The sequence below is a fragment of the Chelonia mydas genome, chromosome 24 (genome assembly GCF_015237465.2).
Source record: "Chelonia mydas isolate rCheMyd1 chromosome 24, rCheMyd1.pri.v2, whole genome shotgun sequence".
Lineage (NCBI taxonomy): Eukaryota > Metazoa > Chordata > Testudines > Cheloniidae > Chelonia > Chelonia mydas.
In genome coordinates, this window is record NC_051264.2 from 18,500,741 (window position 1) to 18,519,213 (window position 18,473).

The 18,473-nt window shown below is 68.9% G+C and overlaps 1 protein-coding gene across 2 annotated transcripts in view; it reads left to right on the forward strand.

The window, feature by feature from the left end:
• Window positions 1-1,175: 1,175 nt before the first annotated feature.
• Window positions 1,176-18,473, forward strand: part of GRIK5 (glutamate ionotropic receptor kainate type subunit 5) — a 35,071-nt gene continuing 17,773 nt past the window's right edge. For both annotated transcript variants that reach the window (XM_037883304.2, XM_043535512.1), the window contains exons 1-8: window positions 1,176-1,667; window positions 6,790-6,920; window positions 8,437-8,601; window positions 12,405-12,502; window positions 12,677-12,842; window positions 13,189-13,367; window positions 14,635-14,688; window positions 15,583-15,744. In XM_037883304.2, the coding sequence (XP_037739232.1) occupies window positions 6,836-6,920; window positions 8,437-8,601; window positions 12,405-12,502; window positions 12,677-12,842; window positions 13,189-13,367; window positions 14,635-14,688; window positions 15,583-15,744 (909 nt within the window). In that variant the 5' untranslated portion in view covers window positions 1,176-1,667; window positions 6,790-6,835. The remainder of the gene's footprint in view (window positions 1,668-6,789; window positions 6,921-8,436; window positions 8,602-12,404; window positions 12,503-12,676; window positions 12,843-13,188; window positions 13,368-14,634; window positions 14,689-15,582; window positions 15,745-18,473) is intronic.

The following is an 18,473-nucleotide window of genomic DNA, read 5'->3' on the forward strand; positions in this document are numbered from 1 at the left end:
CCACTGGACTCCAGCGGGGGACTGGCTTCCCCTCACTTCCTGTCCCAAACTGCTCTGCGGGCTGGCTACTAAACGACCCCTGCACCCCGCCTCAGAGGTGGCTGCATCCTCACACTTGGCACAGAGCTGGTGGGTGCCGGCCTAGCTGAACCTGGGCTAGAAAGGGGGAGGGGGGCAGCTGTGCCCTGGGGAGAACGGACCGGACCCCCCAGCCCTCCCAGAGAGGAACCCAGGAGTCCTGGCTCCCAGCCCCCACTCCCTGTCCTCCAGCTGGCCTCGGGGCACGTCTGTCCGTCCCTGTCTGTCTGGGTGTCTCTGCTTTATCACTAATCTGGCTCAGAGCATGGACAGCCCCCCCCCCCAGTCCCCCCACGGAGTCGCGCCCCAAGGCCCTAGCCCCCCATTCCTGCTGCTGGTCTTTGGATCTCAGTGTATTGAACTTCCCCACAACAATGCCCAGCCGGGGCCCCTGGTGCTGCGAGCTTCCCTACAGCAGTGCCCCCAGCTCGCTGTGTCCTGCCGGCTGGGCTCCGAAGGGAGCTAGCGGCGATTGAAGCCACTTCCGTCCCCCCGCAAGTCTCCGGCGGCTCCCAGAGAACCCCCCCTGCCCCCCCGATCGCCCTCCCTCCTCCTCCCGCCACAGCCCCGCCCCCGCTCCCCCCCCTCCGGGCCGGGTCGCTGCGGGGCCTCATCAGGATTCCGCTCGCTCCCGCGAGCGCCGCAGCGAATCTCAATGAGGAGACCCCCCAGCCCCCCCCCGAGCCCGGCCCCCCCAGAGACCCCCAGCCACCCCCCCGAGCCCGTCCCCGCCCCTTGGAGCCACCCAGCAGCCCCCCGCCCCTAACAGACCCCCAGCCGCCCCCTAGCAATCCCCCGCCCCCCTGCACCCCCCCAGCAGCCCCCCCCCCCGAGCCCGCCACGCAGCCCCCAGCAGGCCCCCGGCCCCTTGGATCCCCCCAGCAGCCACCCCGAGCCCGCCACGCCGCCCCCCGGCCCCTCGCAGCCAGTGCGGGGGACCCGGCAGCTCGCCCGTGAGAAGGGGGGGTGTCTCCACCCCCTCATCCCCCACATATCGCCCCGCCCCCGACGGAGGGTCCGGCCGCCCCCATCCCCCGTTTTCTCCATCCCCGCCCCCTCCCCCTCCATCTCCGCCCCCCCCGTCCCCTCTCTCCGCCCCCCACCGTCGCCGCGATGCGCCGGCCTCGTTGATTGAGGGCTCCTGAAGCGCCCCCCCCGCATCCTCTGCATCGCCCCCCCCAGGCGGAAAATCGGGATTTGAACCCCTCCCCCGTCCCCTGGAGCTCAAGGCCGGGGGCTGCGATCGGGGGGGGGTCCGGCCCCCCCAGGAGGGCGAGCGGGGGCTGCGGTCGAGGGAGATTCGGGGCGCCCCCCCCCGGACAGACAGACGGACATGGGGCGTTTTCTCTTCTACCGGCAGTTCTCCCCTCCCCCCTGCAAAATGAGGGGCGCTGACGCCTGAGCCCCCCACTGCGACCCCCGCCCCCCGCGCGGCTCACCGCTGCCAGCTGCCAGGGCTCCCCGGATTGGGGCTTGGGGGGCCCCGGAGCGGGGCGAGCGCTGGACTGTCCCTGCCGAGCGCCCCCCTCCGGACGGGCAGGGGGGGCCGCACCCCCGAGCCGGGGGGGCCCCCGCCGATCACGGATTCCGTAAGTCTCGCTACTTTCCTGCCTGTTTGAGGGGGGCCGGGGGGCAGCTCCGTGTCCCCCCCCGCACTTTGGCGGGGCCTGGGCCGAAGCTCTGCGCACGCGTATGTGAGGCCTGGGGGCGGTATGGAGGGGATTGGGGTGCTTGGGGAGCTGCCCCCCCGATTGGCTGGGGGAGGGGAAGGGGAACCCCGTTTGGCCTCTGCCGTGGTTTGGGGGGGGAGACAAGGGGCAGAGGCCGCGGGGCTGGGCCTGTCTGGCCCTGGCTGTATCCTGCGTCCCCCCCCTGCAGCCAGCCCCCCCCCCCGGCTCTGCTCCGGGCACGCTGTCCTCGCCCGCCCCCCGTCGGGCCCCGGCCCCCCTATTTCTCTCTGCTCCGTCCTCGGCGCCCCCAGCTCGGCGTGACTCCCCCCCCGCCCTTCCCCCTTCCACGAGGGGGCCCCCGCTGCCCCAAATCCAGGGCTGAGCACACAAAGCAGGTGGGGGGACAGGGGGCCTTTCCCAGCTGGGGGGGAGGGGCTGGCTCCGGGGGGCAGGGAATGGGGCTCGGGGGAATGGGGCACGGGGCCTTTCCCCGCTGGGGCTGGGGGTGAGCTCTGGGACCCTCTAGCGCAGCTGCTCGGTGGGTCCATGTGTGAACTGAGTTCACTGGGTCTCAGCGGGATCCCCCCACCCCAGGCACCAGCTGGCCACAGGCCCGAGCCCCCCTCCACCCATGTGGGTGCACGGGGGCGGGGAGGGGGCTGTCCATATGCTTGCCCTGCTCCGTCTTTGGGAGGGGGAGAGGCGCCTTTGACCAACCCCCCCCACACGCAGGGTCCCCCATGTGCCCCCACCCCAGCGCCCCCCCTGCACTCACTCACTCTCTCTTAGGGGCTCCCCCCTCTCGGCAGCACCCAGCGCTCAAGCCCCCTTGATCCCATCCCACCTCAGCACCCCTCCCAGAGGGCCCCTCTACACATTCACCCCCCCAGGCCCTTGGCAGCCCCCCAATTCCGTGTCTCTCTCCTGCCTCCGAGCCCTGAGTTCAAGGCCTTGCTCAGCCCGCAGCTGCAGGGCACAGAGGTGCCACCCCACGGTAGCGTCACCCGGCTCCCTGGCGCGGCCTGGCAGGAGGGGGCAGCCCTGAGTCGATAGCCCAGCCAGGCCGGGCTGGGGCCTGGGGCTCCTGCCGGGGTCCCAGGAGCTGGGCTATGGGGCCGCGGCTCAGTGCTGGATTTTGGGGTAGGGGGGGCTCGGATACGGGCGGGAGCTGGGGCTGTGTCTTCAGCCTGGCAGTTCCTTGGGGCTGGGTTATAGCAGGGGCCGTGTCTCAGTGCTGAGGGTTCACGGGGCCAGTGCTGAGGGCACTGCTGGGGGAAACTTGCACCACAGGGGTTCCTGGTTTGGGGCACTGCTGGGGGCAAGTTCGCAGCACCAGAGTCCCCAGCTGGGGGCACTGTTGTGGGGAAGCTTGCAGCACCAGGGTCCTCGTCTGGGACATTACTGTGGGGAAGCTCACAGCGCCAGGGTCCCGGCTGGGGGGAAGCTGATGGTGATGGGGTTCCCGGCTCGGGGCACTGCTGTGGGGAAGCTCGCAGCACCAGGGTTCCTGGCTCGGGGCACTGCTGTGGGGAAGTTCGCAGCACCAGGGTTCCCGGCTCGGGGCACTGCTGTGGGGAAGCTCGCAGCACCAGGGGTCCCGGCTCGGGGCACTGCTGTGGGGAAGCTCGCAGCACCAGGGGTCCCGGCTCGGGGCACTGCTGTGGGGAAGCTCGCAGCACCAGGGGTCCCGGCTCGGGGCACTGCTGTGGGGAAGCTCGCAGCACCAGGGGTCCCGGCTCGGGGCACTGCTGTGGGGAAGCTCGCAGCACCAGGGGTCCCGGCTCGGGGCACTGCTGTGGGGAAGCTCGCAGCACCAGGGTTCCTGGCTCGGGGCACTGCTGTGGGGAAGTTCGCAGCACCAGGGGTCCCGGCTCGGGGCACTGCTCTGGGGAAGCTCGCAGCACCAGGGGTCCCGGCTCGGGGCACTGCTGTGGGGAAGCTCGCAGCACCAGGGGTCCCGGCTCGGGGCACTGCTGTGGGGAAGCTCGCAGCCCTTTCTGCCTGCTCAGATGTTGATACCTTTTGTACCAGCCGGTAGCGGTTGCCGGGCAACAGGACACTGCTAGAAAGGAAGCTGGTGTCTCCAGGCAACGCTATCTGAGACCCCGCCCCCTTCTCCCTCCCCTCCCCCATGCAGCTGGTGGGGCATCAAGGGGTCATGTGGCTGGGCTGGATTCCCATCCCCCCACTCCTGGACCGTGGAGGGATGGGTGATGGGCCCCATCCCATCGCCCCAGCCCCCCAAATCCCCCCCCAAGAACCCCAGGACTGAGACACGGCCCTGTCCCACCCCCCAGATCCCCCCCAGGAACCCCAGCACTGAGACACGGCCCCGGCCCCCCCCAAGAACCCCAGCACTGAGACACAGCACTATCCCCCCCAAATCCCCCCAAGAACCCCAGCACTGAGACACGGCCCTGTCCCACCCCCCAGATCCCCCCCAGGAACCCCAGCACTGAGACACGGCCCCGGCCCCCCCCAAGAACCCCAGCACTGAGACACAGCACTATCCCCCCCAAATCCCCCCAAGAACCCCAGCACCGAGACACGGCCCTGTCCCCCCCAGATCCCTGCCAGGAAGCCCAGCACCGAGACGCGGCCCCATGCCCTGAGACACGTCCCTGTCCCCCCAAATCCCCCCCTCAAATCCCAGCACCAAGACGCAGCCCCATGCCCTGAGACAGGGCCCCGTCCCCCCAAATCCCCCCCTTGAACCTTAGCACTGAGACACGCCCCCCCCTCCCAGGGGACCCTGGCGCTGCGAGCTTCCCCCAGCAGTGCCCAGCCAAGGCCGGGTAGTTTTCCCTGGAGGAAGTTGCTGGTGCTGCTCAGGGTTCAGGCCTGGTCACACCCTCCCCCGCCCGGCTCCTTTGCCCCCGGGGGGGCGTCCGCTCCCCCCCCCCGCTCATGCCCAGCGCGGCTGCGGGAACCACGTCGCTGCTCAAGGTGAAGGTGGCGCGAGGACACGGCGAGCTGCTGACTCGGCACAAACGGGGAGCAGGGCCGGGGGGGAGCAGGGCCGGGGGGGAGTGGTGCTGGGGGGGGAGTAGTGCCAGATGCTGCGAGACCCCCTCCCCCACTGCCACCAGGAGTCACCTTGGCCAGGGGGCGCCGTGTGGCAGGAAGTGGGGCGGGAGGCTCAGTAGGGGGCACTGTGGGGTGGGGGGTCAGTAGGGGGCGGGGTGGGGGGCTCAGTAGGGGGTGTCACAGACTCCCAGGTCGTGCCCACTCTTGGCCCCGTGCGGTCCCTGGGGGGAGCCCCCTTGAGCGCGACAGCCCCTCTCGGGGGGCCACTCTCTCCGGGGGGTCCAGCCCCTCCACCTCCTGGGGCCGCACCTCTCGGAGCCTCAGCCCCCCTGTCTCTGCCGTGGGCCCCTCAGGGAGACCCCTCGCTCCGGACCCCCGGGGCCTCCACCCCCGGGGGGATTGCTGCCCCCCCCCGGCCCCGTTCTCTAGCCCGGGGGCGACTCTCAGCCGGGGTAACACAGGGGGGTTTATTGAGAGTCTGAACCCAGCACAGGAAACTCTCCGGCCTCAGCCTGGCCTCCCCCAGCCCAGCTCAGTCTCCCCTGCACCCGGGGGGCTCTGGCTGCCCCCTCCCTCCAGCCCCGAGCCCCCCTGCTTCCCCGCTGGGCATCTGCTATCACCGGCCCCAAGCCCCCCCTCTGTCCATTGTCTCCTCTCCCGGTAAACAGGTTGCCTGGGCCCCCTCTCCCCTCTTCTGTCCTCTGGCCCCTCTGGCTGGACCCGGCTGCTCCGGTCACCGGGGTCCCCGCAGCCCCTTGTGCTCCCACTGGCCAGACCCGGCTGCGACTCCCGAGCTGGGCCTCCCGGTCCCCAGTCGCTGGGGTCTCCATTCTCCAGGCCATTGGCCGGGGCCCCAAGTTCCCTCACTGGCCCTGTGTCCCCACAAACGCCCTCTCCCCTCCCCTCGTTAAACCCGCAGCACCCAGGGAAACTGAGTCCCACCCCCTCTGCATGCAAACCGCTGGGAAAACAAGGAAAAACCAAGAGAACCCCCCACTTCGTCACAGGGCGTGGTGGGGAAGGTGGGGCAGTTGGAGGTGCTGTGGGGCAAGGGGGTCAGTAGGGGTCACTCTGGGGTAGGGGGTGTCATGGAGTGTGGGGGAGTCAGGGCCCCGGACCCCCCACTTCCTGTGATTCACTGGGACTCTCAGCCAGCCAGTAACACAGAGGTTTATTAGACGACAGGAACATGGTCTAACACAGAGCTGGTAGGTGCAGAGAACAGGACCCCTCAGCCGGGTCCGTCTTGGGGTGCAGGGAGGCCAGAGCCCCATCTGGGCCTCCCTCCATATCCCCAGCCAGCTCCAAACTGAAACTCTCCTGCCCCTCCTCTGGCCACCTGGTCTCTCTGTTCTCCAGCCCCTTCAGTTGGCACCTTTGCAGGGGAGGGGCCCAGGCCATCAGTGGCCAGGAGACAGGGTGTCGGCCATTCTCTGTGCAGACACCATCACACTGGCCCTCTGAGGCTCGGCAACAATCCCACCCCCTGATCCCACTTAGAGACTTAAGAAATGCCTAGGGGAAACTGAGGCACATATACAGTATTCAGAGCAAACAATAAGAACAGTCCCACTTGGTCACAGGGGGTGCCTAGGGGGCGCTGTGGGGCAGGGGGGTCTCCAGGGGGCCCCGTGGGGTGGGGGGCTCACCAGGGGGCGCCATGGGGCGGGGGGTCTCCAGGGGGCCCCGAGGGGCAGGGGGGTCTCCAGGGGGCCCCGAGGGGCAGGGGGGTCTCCAGGGGGTGCCGTGGGGCGGGGGGCACCAGGGGGCGCCGTGGGGCGGGGGGGTCTCTGTGGGGTGGGGGGTCTCCAGGGGGCACCGTGGGGCGGGGGGCACCAGGGGGCGCCATGGGGCAGCGGGGTCACTAGGGGGCCCCGTGGGGCGGGGGCGTCTCCAGGGGGCCCCGAGGGGCAGGGGGGTCTCCAGGGGGCCCCGAGGCGCGGGGGGCACCAGGGGGCGCCGTGGGGCGGGGGCTCTGCCGTGGGACTCCCCCGGGCTCTCGCTCCCCCTGCAGGTGGCAGCCGGGGCCGCGGCGACGTTCCCCATGCGGAGGGTGGAAGATGCCGACGTCGCCCGGGCTGCTGCTGTTGCTGATCGTCAGCGTCGCCCGCCAGAGCCTGCAGGTGCTGTCGTCCCTGCGCATGGGTGAGGCGCCCCGGGGAGCCCGGGCCGGGGGCAGGGGCTGCGGGTCGGGAGTGAGGGGCACCCGCGGAGCAGGAGGGGGTGGGGGGAGCCCGGGCCAGGGGCAGGGGCTGCGGGTCGGGAGTGAGGGGCACCGGCGGAGCTGGGGGGGCAGGGGGGAGCCCGGGCCGGGGGCAGGGGCTGCGGGTCGGGAGTGAGGGGCACCCGCGGAGCTGGGGGTGGGGGGGAGCCCGGGCCGGGGGCAGGGGCTGCGGGTCGGGAGTGAGGGGCACCGGCGGAGCTGGGGGAGCCCGTCCGGGGGGCAGGGGCTGCGGGTCGGGAGTGAGGGGCACTGGCAGAGCTGGGGGGAGGGGGGAGCCCAGGGCTGGGCTGGCAGGGGGCTGCGGGTCGGGAGTGAGGGGCACCGGCGGAGCTGGGCGGGTGGGGGAGCCCGGGCCGGGGGCAGGGGCTGTGGGTCGGGAGTGAGAGGCACCCGCAGAGCTGGGGGGGTGGGGGGAGCCTGGGCCGGGGGGCAGGGGCTGCGGGTTGGGAGTGAGGGGCACCCACAGAGCTGGGGGTGGGGGGGAGCCCAGGCCGGGGGCAGGGCCTGCGGGTTGGGAGTGAGGGGCACCCGCGGAGCTGGGGGTGGGGGGGAGCCTGTCTGGGGGGCAGGGGCTGCGGGTCGGGAGTGAGGGGCACCAGCGGAGCTGGGGGTGGGGGGGAGCCCGTCTGGGGCGCAGGGGCTGCGGGTCGGGAGTGAGGGGCACCAGCGGAGCTGGGGGTGGGGGGGAGCCCGTCTGGGGCGCAGGGGCTGCGGGTCGGGAGTGAGGGGCACCAGCGGAGCTGGGGGTGGGGGGCAGCCCTGGGCTGGGGGAGCAGGGCCTGCGGGTTGGGAGTGAGGGGCACCCGCGGAGCTGGGGGTGGGGGGGAGCCCGGGCCGGGGGGCAGGGCCTGCGGGTCGGGAGTGAGGGGCACCCGCGGAGCTGGGGGTTGGGGGATCCCGGGCCGGGGGCAGGGGCTGCGGGTCGGGAGTGAGGGGCACCCGCGGAGCTGGGGGCGGGGGGAGCCCGGGCCGGGGGGCAGGGGCTGCGGGTCGGGAGTGAGGGGCACCGGTAGAGCTGTCTTTGGGGTGGGGCTGGGGTTGACAGACGCCCCACAGGGCCTGTGTCCGCAGCCCCATCTGTTATCCCGAGGTCACCGGCGCGGCTGCAGGGGATGGATGCTCACCCGGCGCAGAGCCGGGGGGGTGGGGGTGGGGGCGGGAGGGGGGCAGCCTCAGGGGGATACAATAGCGAGTGCCTAGGGGTCTGGAACAGGAGGTGCCAGGGGGCTGCAGCCCGGCTCTGGGGGGCGACTGGTCCTTGGGGGGTGATGGGGAAGGGGCAATGGGTGACGGGGTCAGCTGGGGGCAGTGTGGGGCCCGTGGATGGGAGGGGAGCCATGGGATGGTGGGTGGGGAAGAGGTGGCTGAGGACAGGGGGAGGTCAGCGGTGTCTGGTGTCTCTGACCCATATGCCCCCCGGCTCTGTGCCCCCCACAGCTGCGATCCTGGACGATCAGACGGTGTGTGGGCGCGGGGAGCGGCTGGCCCTGGCCCTGGCCCGGGAGCACATCAACAGCATCAGCGAGGTGCCGGCCAAGGCCCGCGTGGAGGTCGAGATCTTCGAACTGCATCGCGACAGCCAGTACGAGACCACGGACACCAGTACGTGTGCGAGGGGGTGTGTGAGGAGCAGTGTGCAAGGGGGCCTGTGAGACCACTGACACCAGTACGTGTGCGAGGGTGTGTGTGAGGAGGATGCATGGGGAGCAGTGTGCAAGGGGGCCTGTGAGACCACTGACACCAGTACGTGTGCGAGGGGGTGTGAGAGGAGGATGTATGGGGAGCAGTGTGCAAGGGGGCCTGTGAGACCACAGACACCAGTATGTGTGCGAGGGGGTGTGCGAGGAGGATGTATGGGGAGCAGTGTGCAAGGGGGCCTGTGAGACCACAGACACCAGTACGTGTGCGTGGGGGTGTGTGAGGAGGATGCATGAGGAGCAGTGTGCAAGGGGGCCTGTGAGACCATTGACACCAGTACGTGTGCAAGGGGTGAGTGTGCAAGGGGTAGCCAGGACTAGTCTGCCAACACCATCGCATGTGCCAGTGTTCAGTGTGTGAGGGGGTGACCCATGTGAGCGAATGTGTGTAAACACGTGAGGGGAGCGTGCAAGGGGGAGTGTGCACAAGGGTGGTTCGTCCAAGAACACCTCTCCAAGGCCATCGTGATGTGGGGAGTGTGAGTATGTGAGGGGGAGTCTGTGACCCAACAGGGCTGGAGCATGAAATCCCCCAGGCCGGTCAAGGCTGGGTGTGCAAGGTGCGTGTGCACACATGGGCCCAGCCCTCACTGGGTGTGAAATCAGGGTCATGGGCATGTGCTGGGCACAAGTGTGCGAGGAGACTGAATGTGAGCCGTGTGTGCTGGGAGTGGGGCCCGGAGGCTGAGGAGATGGGCGAGTGTGTACGTTTGGGTGCGTAGGGGCCGGGTGTGCAGGTGAGCGTGTGCCCAAAGGGGAGGGGTGTGGAAGGTGAGAGTTCGGGTGTCCGGGCATGGCATGGGGTTGGGGGTGTCCCGGGGCCCCAGGCTGGGGGCTCTGGAGGAAGCCAGGCAGGACTCTGGGGCAGCGTCTCCCGCCAGGGCCAGGAGCCTGTCCGGCCTCCTGGGTCCGACCTCAGGGGGTTCAGCCCCCTGCTCACCCCGGGACCCCCCACAGCGAGTCCCCCTGGACAGGACCCTGGGGAGCCTCACGAGCCCCCAGAGGGCCCCTCCAGCCAGCAGCGACTCCCAGCCAGCGCGTGACACAGGCGGGTTGTGAGTCGAGGGGAACCCGGCGAGAACAGAGCTTGTGAGCGCAGGGACCAGGGACCTGCAGCAAAGTCCATTGTGGGGGGTCCCCCGGGGTCCCCGGGCGATGCTCTGGAACCGCTCCCCACGAACCCGGGCAGGACTCTGGGGGAGTCTCCTCTCGGGGAGCAGCCTGTCTGCAGGACACACAGCTCACCCGGCTCCACCTTCCTGGAGCATTCACCCTCCTCTGCCCCTCCGTGCGCTTCCCCCAGCGAGTCCGCCCAGGCGGGGTCCTGGGGGGGCCAGAGGGTCCTGCCCCCCAGCTCCGCAGTCAGACGGGACTCTCAGCCAGCCAGGAAAACAGAGGTTTATTAGACGACAGGAACATGGTCTAACACAGAGTTTGTAGGTGCAGAGAACAGGACCCCTCAGCTGGGTCCATTCTGGGGGGCAGTGAGCCAGACAACCTGTTAGGGGGCTTATTCCTTCACCCACTTACTTCCCTGGTCCTTCTCGCATGAACAGAGAGCAACAATACCCGAAGTCCAAAGGTGCAAACAATTCGATGTTTATTGGGGTGAACTTCCAGCAAGCATGATTCCAGTTTCCTTCCTTAGTATCCTCCTTCCCACCTCTGACACCACAGAGCCTTACACCTGTGTCCCTGTTCCCATTCCTGCCCTTAGCCAAACAGGATTCCAATTTCCCCACCCCCATTCCCTGGTCCCATTTCCCACACCCACCCCCCCACTTCCTGATTGACTGCAGACTATATAGTAAAACTTGAGTTCTGCTTAGCTATACCTGAACCATTTTCCTGAAATGTAGCTAACCAATCCTAACAGATTGTAACATGATTATGTAACCAATGATATCCCACCACCTTAATTAGTTTACACCCAGCAAAATTAATTATCCAGCACACAGGAACAATCCCAGAACCAGACCGAGATTATACAGACAAACAATAGCAAAGTGGGAACTATAATGACAAAATAATACAGAAGTGAGGATTTCACATCCCAGCTATTGATAAGTGAGTTCTTGCCAGACAGGATGCTATCAAACTAAGTTTCCTTTTACATTTTCGAGGCACTTCCCTTTCTCTGGAGGCGATTGGGGTTATCAGGGCAGGATTGTATCCTAACAGCCCAACGGCACCTGATTTCAATGTGACTAGTTTGGGATGCGAGGATGTGACCGTTCACTTCCCAGCTTATGGCTGCCTCTGTCGTTTAGCCAAAGCACAGGGCCTCAGACTGTCCCAGGGAGAGGAGGCCCTGACACCGGCAGACAGTGATTTTGATTCTTTCTTTTATACCTCTAGAACTAGCCAAGTGATAAGAATACACCTAAATTCTTAGCATCTAGGCCTTTGCAGACAGGCCTGAATATCTATATCCTAACACAACCCCGTCTGCCCTTCACTCCATGTCCCAGCCAGCCCCCAACTGAAACTCCCTCCAGCCCCCCCTCCTCTGGGCTTTGTCCCTGTCCCGGGCCAGGAGGTCACCGGATTCCTTTGTTCTCCAACCCTTTAGCTCTCACCTTGCAGGGGGGAAGGGCCCAGGCCATCAGTTGCCAGGAAACAGGGTGTCAATTCTCTGTGTCCAGACCCCCGCACACACCTGCCCTCTAGGGCTCTGCAACGATCATACACCCGTACCCCACCACCTAGATACTTAAGAACTGCCTAGGGGAAACTGAGGCACCCCCACACTATTCAGAGGAAACATTAAGAACAGTCCCACTTCGTCACAGGGGGATCCAGAGCCCCAGGTGCCCCCCAAACCAGGAGACTGACTCGCTTCCCACAGCCCAGCCTCAGCCACGACCCGCCGCCCCCCTCCAGCCATTGCCCCGTTCCCGGGACAGCAGGGCCCCTGGGCTGCACCAGCACCCCCGGCTGGCTCTGCAGGAAACAGGCTCCAGCCATCAGTGACCAGGCTACCCTGGTCAGCCGGTCTCTGTGCCCAGGCAGCCAGTCGGCGTCACACCTGCCATCTGGGGGTCGCTGCAGCAATCACACCCCCGATCCTCCCCCGAGTAACACACCGGGGAAACTGAGGCACTGACAGTATTCAGAGAAACATTACGAACGTTCCCACTGCGTCACAGCAGGAACGTGAGGGTGAGTGGGCATGTGCAAAGATGAGGGTGTGCATTAGTGGAAGGACAAGTGTGCAAGGGTGCGGGGGTAGGTGTGTGAGGATGGGAGTGTGTGGAAGGATGAGTGTGCATTCGTGGACAGATGTGCAGGTGAGTGTGAATGGGCAGGGTGTGCATGTTTGGCAAGACGAAGATGTGGGAGACCATGAGTGTGTACGGGTGGGTGTGCAAGGGGAATTGTGCAGGGTGTGTATGTTTGTGGAGGGAGGAGTGTACATGTGTGAGGGGCATGGAATGGTGAATGTGCAAGGTCTGTGTGTAAGTGTGTGTGCAAGCAAGTGTGGGCATGTGAAGATAAGTATGCAGGGTGTGTGTTGGTGGGGGGAGGATCTCGTGTGTGGGGGTGGGCATGTGAGTGTGCAGGGGGAGAATACCGAGCGTATGTTTGGGGGGGAGAGGCACGTGTGTGACTGAGTGTGTGGGGGTGAGTGTGCACGTGTGTGTGTGAGGGTGGGCGTGCAAGGGCCTGGCTGTGCGGCGTGCCCTGACACACACTCTCTCCCCACAGTGTGCCAGATCCTGCCCAAAGGGGTGGTGTCGGTTCTGGGCCCCGCATCGAGTCCGGCCTCGGCCGCCACCGTCAGCCACATCTGTGGGGAGAAGGAGGTAAATGGGGGGGCAGGACCCCCTGAATCCAGGGGCGAGCCTTGCCCCCCCTTGTGCCCCATCACCCCCACTGCTCCCTTGTTCCCCACATCTCCAGTGCTTCGCTCCCTTCCCCCCGCAGCCCCATCCCCGGCCCGATGCCCCCTGCGGGTCCTGACCCCTCGCTCTCCCCAGATCCCCCACGTGAAGGTGGGCCCCGAGGAGACCCCCCGGCTGCAGTATTTGCGCTTCGCCTCCGTCAGCCTCTACCCCAGCAACGAGGACCTGAGCCTGGCCCTGGCGCGGATCCTGCAGTCGCTCAACTACCCCTCGGCCAGTCTCATCTGCGCCAAGGCCGAGTGTGAGGGCGGGGGGCTCGGCGGGGGCGCCGGGGGCAGGAGGGCTTGTGGGGGGCACCGTGGGGCAGGGTGGGGGCTCAGCTGGGGGCGCCGTGGGGCAGGGTGGGGGCTCAGCTGTGGGCGCCGTGGGGCAGGGGGCAGGAGGGGTTGGTAGGGGGGCACTGTGGGGTAGGGCATGGGGGTCAGCAGGGGGCGCTGTGGGGCAGGGGGCGGGGCGGCCAGAGGGAGGCACCATGCTTCAGGGGGTCAGTAAGGGGCACCGTGGGGCAGGGAGCAGGGGGGTCGGCAGGGGGGCAGAAGGGGGTGCCGAGCTGCAGGGGGTCACCCTGCTCCCCCCGCCCCCTGCAGGTCTGCTGCGATTGGAGGAGCTCGTGCGCCAGTTCCTCATCTCCAAGGAGACGCTGTCGATCCGGATGCTGGACGACGCCCACGACCCGACGCCGCTGCTCAAGGAGATTCGGGACGACAAGATCTCGACCATCATCATCGACGCCAACGCCTCCCTCTCCTACCTCGTCCTCAAGAAGGTGACGGCCCAGGCACTGCTGGGGGAAGCTCGCAGCCCCAGGGTCTGGCTGGGGGCACTGCTGGGGGAAGCTCGCATCCCCAGGGTCCTGGCTGGGGACACTGCTGGGGGAAGCTCACAACCCCAGGGTCTGGCTGGGGGCACTGCTGGGGGAAGCTCGCAGCCCCATGGTCCCGGTGGGGGCACTGCTGGGGGACACTCGCAACCCCAGGGTCCGGCTGGGGGCACTGCTGGAGGAAGCTCGCAGCCCCATGGTCCTGGCTGGGGGCACTGCTGGGGGAAAGCTCGCAGCCCCAGGGTCCCGGCTGGGGGCATTGCTGGAGGAAGCTCGCAACCCCAGGGTCCGGCTGGGGGCACTGCTGGGGGAAGCTCACAGCCCCAGGGTCCGGCTGGGGGCACTGCTGGGGGAAGCTCGCAACCCCAGGGTCCGGCTGGGGGCACTGCTGGGGGAAGCTCGCAGCCCCAGGGTCCGGCTAGGGGCACTGCTGGGGGAAGCTCGCAGCCCCATGGTCCCGGTGGGGGCACTGCTGGGGGACACTCGCAACCCCAGGGTCCGGCTGGGGGCACTGCTGGAGGAAGCTCGCAGCCCCATGGTCCTGGCTGGGGGCACTGCTGGGGGAAAGCTCGCAGCCCCAGGGTCCCGGCTGGGGGCATTGCTGGAGGAAGCTCGCAACCCCAGGGTCCGGCTGGGGGCACTGCTGGGGGAAGCTCGCAACCCCAGGGTCCGGCTGGGGGCACTGCTGGGGGAAGCTCGCAGCCCCATGGTCCCGGTGGGGGCACTGCTGGGGGAAGCTCGCAGCGCCGGGGGAGACCCCGGCTAGGGGCACTGCTGGGGGAAGCTCGCAGCGCCGGGGCAGACCCTGGCTAGGGGCACTGCTGGGGGAAGCTCGCAGCCCCAGGGTCCGGCTGGGGGCACTGCTAGGGGAAGCTCGCAGCCCCAGGGTCCTGGCTGGGGACACTGTTGGGGGGACGCTTGCAGCCCCATGGACCCGGTGGGGGCACTGCTTGGGGGAAGCTCGCAGCCCCATGGTCCTGGTGGGGGCACTGCTTGGGGGACACTCGCAACCCCAGGGTCCGGCTGGGGGCACTGCTGGGGGGAAGCTCGCAGCCCCAGGGTCCCGGCTGGGGGCACTGCTGGAGGAAGCTTGCAGCCCCAGGGTCCGGCTGGGGGCACTGCTGGGGGACGCTCGCAGCCCCATGGTCCTGGCTGGGGGCACTGCTGGGGGAAGCTCACAGCGCCAGGCTCTAACTCTCCAGTTCTTTTGCAGGCCTCGGAGCTGGGCATGACCTCGGCCTTCTATAAATACATCCTGACCACCCTGGTGAGCCGGGGCGCGGCCCGGGGGACCCCTCTGCTCACTGGACCCGGGGACCCTCCCCAGGCTGCAGGGGGGCTGGGCTGGCTCACGTGGCCATGACCCCTGGCCATTAGCCGGGTCTGTTCCCAGACGCCCCCCACCCGGCCTCGGCCCCCAGGGAACTGTTTGCGGCTGGCCTGTCCCGCCGGGGCCCCTCCCTCCCGCCCCGCAGCCCCCGGGCCCTGCCGGGGCCCCTCCCTCCCGCCCCGCAGCCCCCGGACCCCGCTGGGGCGCCTCCTTCCTGCCCCGCAGCCCCCGGGCCCCGCCGGGAACCCTCCCTCCCGCCCCCGGGCTCCTCCCTCCCGCCCCGCAGCCCCCGGACCCCGCTGGGGCGCCTCCCTCCCGCCCTGCAGCCCCCGGGCCCCGCCGGGAACCCTCCTTCCTGCCCCGCAGCCCCCGGGCCTCGCCAGGGCCCCTCCCTCCCACGCCTCAGCCCCCGAGCCCCTCCCTCCCACGCCGCAGCCCCCGGGCCCCTCCCTCCCGCCCTGCAGCCCCCGGACCCGCTGGGGCGCCTCCTTCCTGCCCCGCAGCCCACGGGCCCCTACGGGGCCCCTCCCTCCCACGCCACAGCCCCCGGGCCCCTCCCTCCCGCCCCGCAGCCCCCGGGCCCCGCCGGGAACCCTCCTTCCCGCCCCGCAGCGCCCGGGCCCCGCCGGGAACCCTCCTTCCCGCCCCGCAGCCCCCGGGCCCCTCCCTCCCACGCCGCAGCCCCCGGGCCCCGCCGGGAACCCTCCTTCCCGCCCCGCAGCCCCCGGGCCCCTCCCTCCCACGCCGCAGCCCCCGAGCCCCTCCCTCCCACCCTGCAGCCCCCGGGCCCCGCGTGGGCCTGACCCCCTCGCCCTGCGGCGCCCCCTGCAGGATTTCCCCACCCTGCGCCTGGACGACGTGGTGGACGATCACTCCAACGTCGTGGGCTTCTCCATCCTGAACGCGACCCACCCCTTCTTCCTGGAGTTCGCCCGCAGCCTCAATATGTCCTGGCGGGAGACCTGCGAGCGGAGCCCCTTCCCCGGCCCCACGGTGAGCCCCTCTGACGGCCCCCGGCCTCCCCCCAAGGGGACGGGGGCTCTTGGGCCGTGGCAGGACGTGGGGGCGTCCCTGAGCCAGCGGCCCTGTGATTGGCATTGGGGTGAGACCGATGGGGGTGCAGCTGGGGGGCCCCTATTTTGAGGAGGGTAAAGTATGAATGGGGAGCACGGGGGAGCCCCTTAATTGGGGAGGGGCTGGGGGGATTGGGGAGCTGGTCGAGGAGTTGGGGCTTGGGATTGGGGGGCTCTGGGGGAGGGGTGGGGGGTTTGGGGGAGGGTTGGGGTGTTTCGGGGGCTCGGAGGGAGGGGTTGGGCACTGGGGGATGGAATTGAGGGGTGCTGTGGGAGGGGTTGGGCCGCTGGGGGAAGGAATTGGGGGTGCTGTGGGAGGGGTTTGGGCTCTGGGGGAGGGGTTGGGGCGCTGGGGGAAGGAATTGGGCGTGCTGTGGGAGGGGTTTGGGCTCTGGGGGAGGGGTTGGGGCGCTGGGGGAAGGAATTGGGGGTGCTGTGGGAGGGGTTGGGGTGCTGGGGAAGGAATTGGGCGTGCTGTGGGAGGGGTTTGGGCTCTGGGGGAGGGGTTGGGGCTCTGGGGGAAGGAATTGGGGGTGCTGTGGGAGGGGTTTGGGCTCTGGGGGAGGGGTTGGGGCGCTGGGGGAAGGAATTGGGGGTGCTGTGGGAGGGGTTTGGGCGCTGGGGGAGGGGTTGGGGCGCTGGGGGAAGGAATTGGGCGTGCTGTGGGAGGGGTTTGGGCGCTGGGGGAAGGAATTGGGGGTGCTGTGGGAGGGGTTTGGGCTCTGGGGGAGGGGTTGGGGCGCTGGGGGAAGGAATTGGGGGTGCTGTGGGAGGGGTTTGGGCGCTGGGGGAAGGAATTGGGGGTGCTGTGGGAGGGGTTTGGGCTCTGGGGGAGGGGTTGGGGCGCTGGGGGAAGGAATTGGGGGTGCTGTGGGAGGGGTTTGGGCTCTGGGGGAGGGGTTGGGGCGCTGGGGGAAGGAATTGAGGGGTGCTGTGGGAGGGGTTTGGGCGCTGGGGGAAGGAATTGGGCGTGCTGTGGGAGGGGTTTGGGCTCTGGGGGAAGGAATTGGCTGTGCTGTGGGAGGGGTTTGGGCGCTGGGGGAAGGAATTGGGGGTGCTGTGGGAGGGGTTTGGGCTCTGGGGGATGGAATTGGGGGTGCTGTGGGAGGGGTTGGGGCACTGGGGGAGGGGTTGGGGCTCTGGGGGAAGGAATTGGGGGTGCTGTGGGAGGGGTTTGGGCTCTGGGGGAGGGGTTGTGGCGCTGGGGGAAGGAATTGGGGGTGCTGTGGGAGGGGTTTGGGCGCTGGGGGAAGGAATTGGGGGTGCTGTGGGAGGGGTTTGGGCTCTGGGGGAGGGGTTGGGCCGCTGGGGAAGGAATTGGGCGTGCTGTGGGAGGGGTTTGGGCGCTGGGGGAGGGGTTGGGGCGCTGGGGGAAGGAATTGGGGGTGCTGTGGGAGGGGTTTGGGCTCTGGGGGATGGAATTGAGGGGTGCTGTGGGAGGGGTTGGGGCACTGGGGGAGGGGTTGGGGCTCTGGGGGAAGGAATTGGGGGTGCTGTGGGAGGGGTTTGGGCTCTGGGGGAGGGGTTGTGGCGCTGGGGGAAGGAATTGGGGGTGCTGTGGGAGGGGTTTGGGCGCTGGGGGAGGGGTTGGGGCGCTGGGGGAAGGAATTGGGCGTGCTGTGGGAGGGGTTTGGGCGCTGGGGGAGGGGTTGGGGCGCTGGGGGAAGGAATTGGGGGTGCTGTGGGAGGGGTTTGGGCTCTGGGGGAGGGGTTGGGGCTCTGGGGGAAGGAATTGGGGGTGCTGTGGGAGGGGTTTGGGCGCTGTGGGAGGGGTTGGGGCGCTGGGGGAAGGAATTGGGGGTGCTGTGGGAGGGGTTTGGGCGCTGGGGGAGGGGTTGGGGCGCTGGGGGAAGGAATTGGGGGTGCTGTGGGAGGGGTTGGGGCTCTGGGGGAGGGGTTGGGGCGCTGGGGGAAGGAATTGGGCGTGCTGTGGGAGGGGTTTGGGCGCTGGGGGAGGGGTTGGGGCGCTGGGGGAAGGAATTGGGGGTGCTGTGGGAGGGGTTGGGGCTCTGGGGGAGGGGTTGGGGCGCTGGGGGAAGGAATTGGGGGTGCTGTGGGAGGGGTTTGGGCGCTGGGGGAAGGAATTGGGGGTGCTGTGGGAGGGGTTTGGGCGCTGGGGGAAGGAATTGGGGGTGCTGTGGGAGGGGTTTGGGCGCTGGGGGAAGGAATTGGGGGTGCTGTGGGAGGGGGTTGGGCGCTGGGGGAGGGGTTGGGCACTGGGGGATGGAATTGAGGGGTGCTGTGGGAGGGGTTGGGGCGCTGGGGGAAGGAATTGGGGGTGCTGTGGGAGGGGTTTTGGGCGCTGGGGGAGGGGTTGGGGCGCTGGGGGAAGGAATTGGGGGTGCTGTGGGAGGGGTTGGGGCGCTGGGGGAAGGAATTGGGGGGTGCTGTGGGAGGGGTTGGGGCTCTGGGGGAGGGGTTGGGGCGCTGGGGGAAGGAATTGGGGGTGCTGTGGGAGGGGTTTGGGCGCTGGGGGAAGGAATTGGGGGTGCTGTGGGAGGGGTTGGGGCTCTGGGGGAGGGGTTGGGGCGCTGGGGGAAGGAATTGGGGGTGCTGTGGGAGGGGTTTGGGCTCTGGGGGAGGGGTTTGGGCGCTGGGGGAAGGAATTGGGGGTGCTGTGGGAGGGGTTTGGGCTCTGGGGGAGGGGTT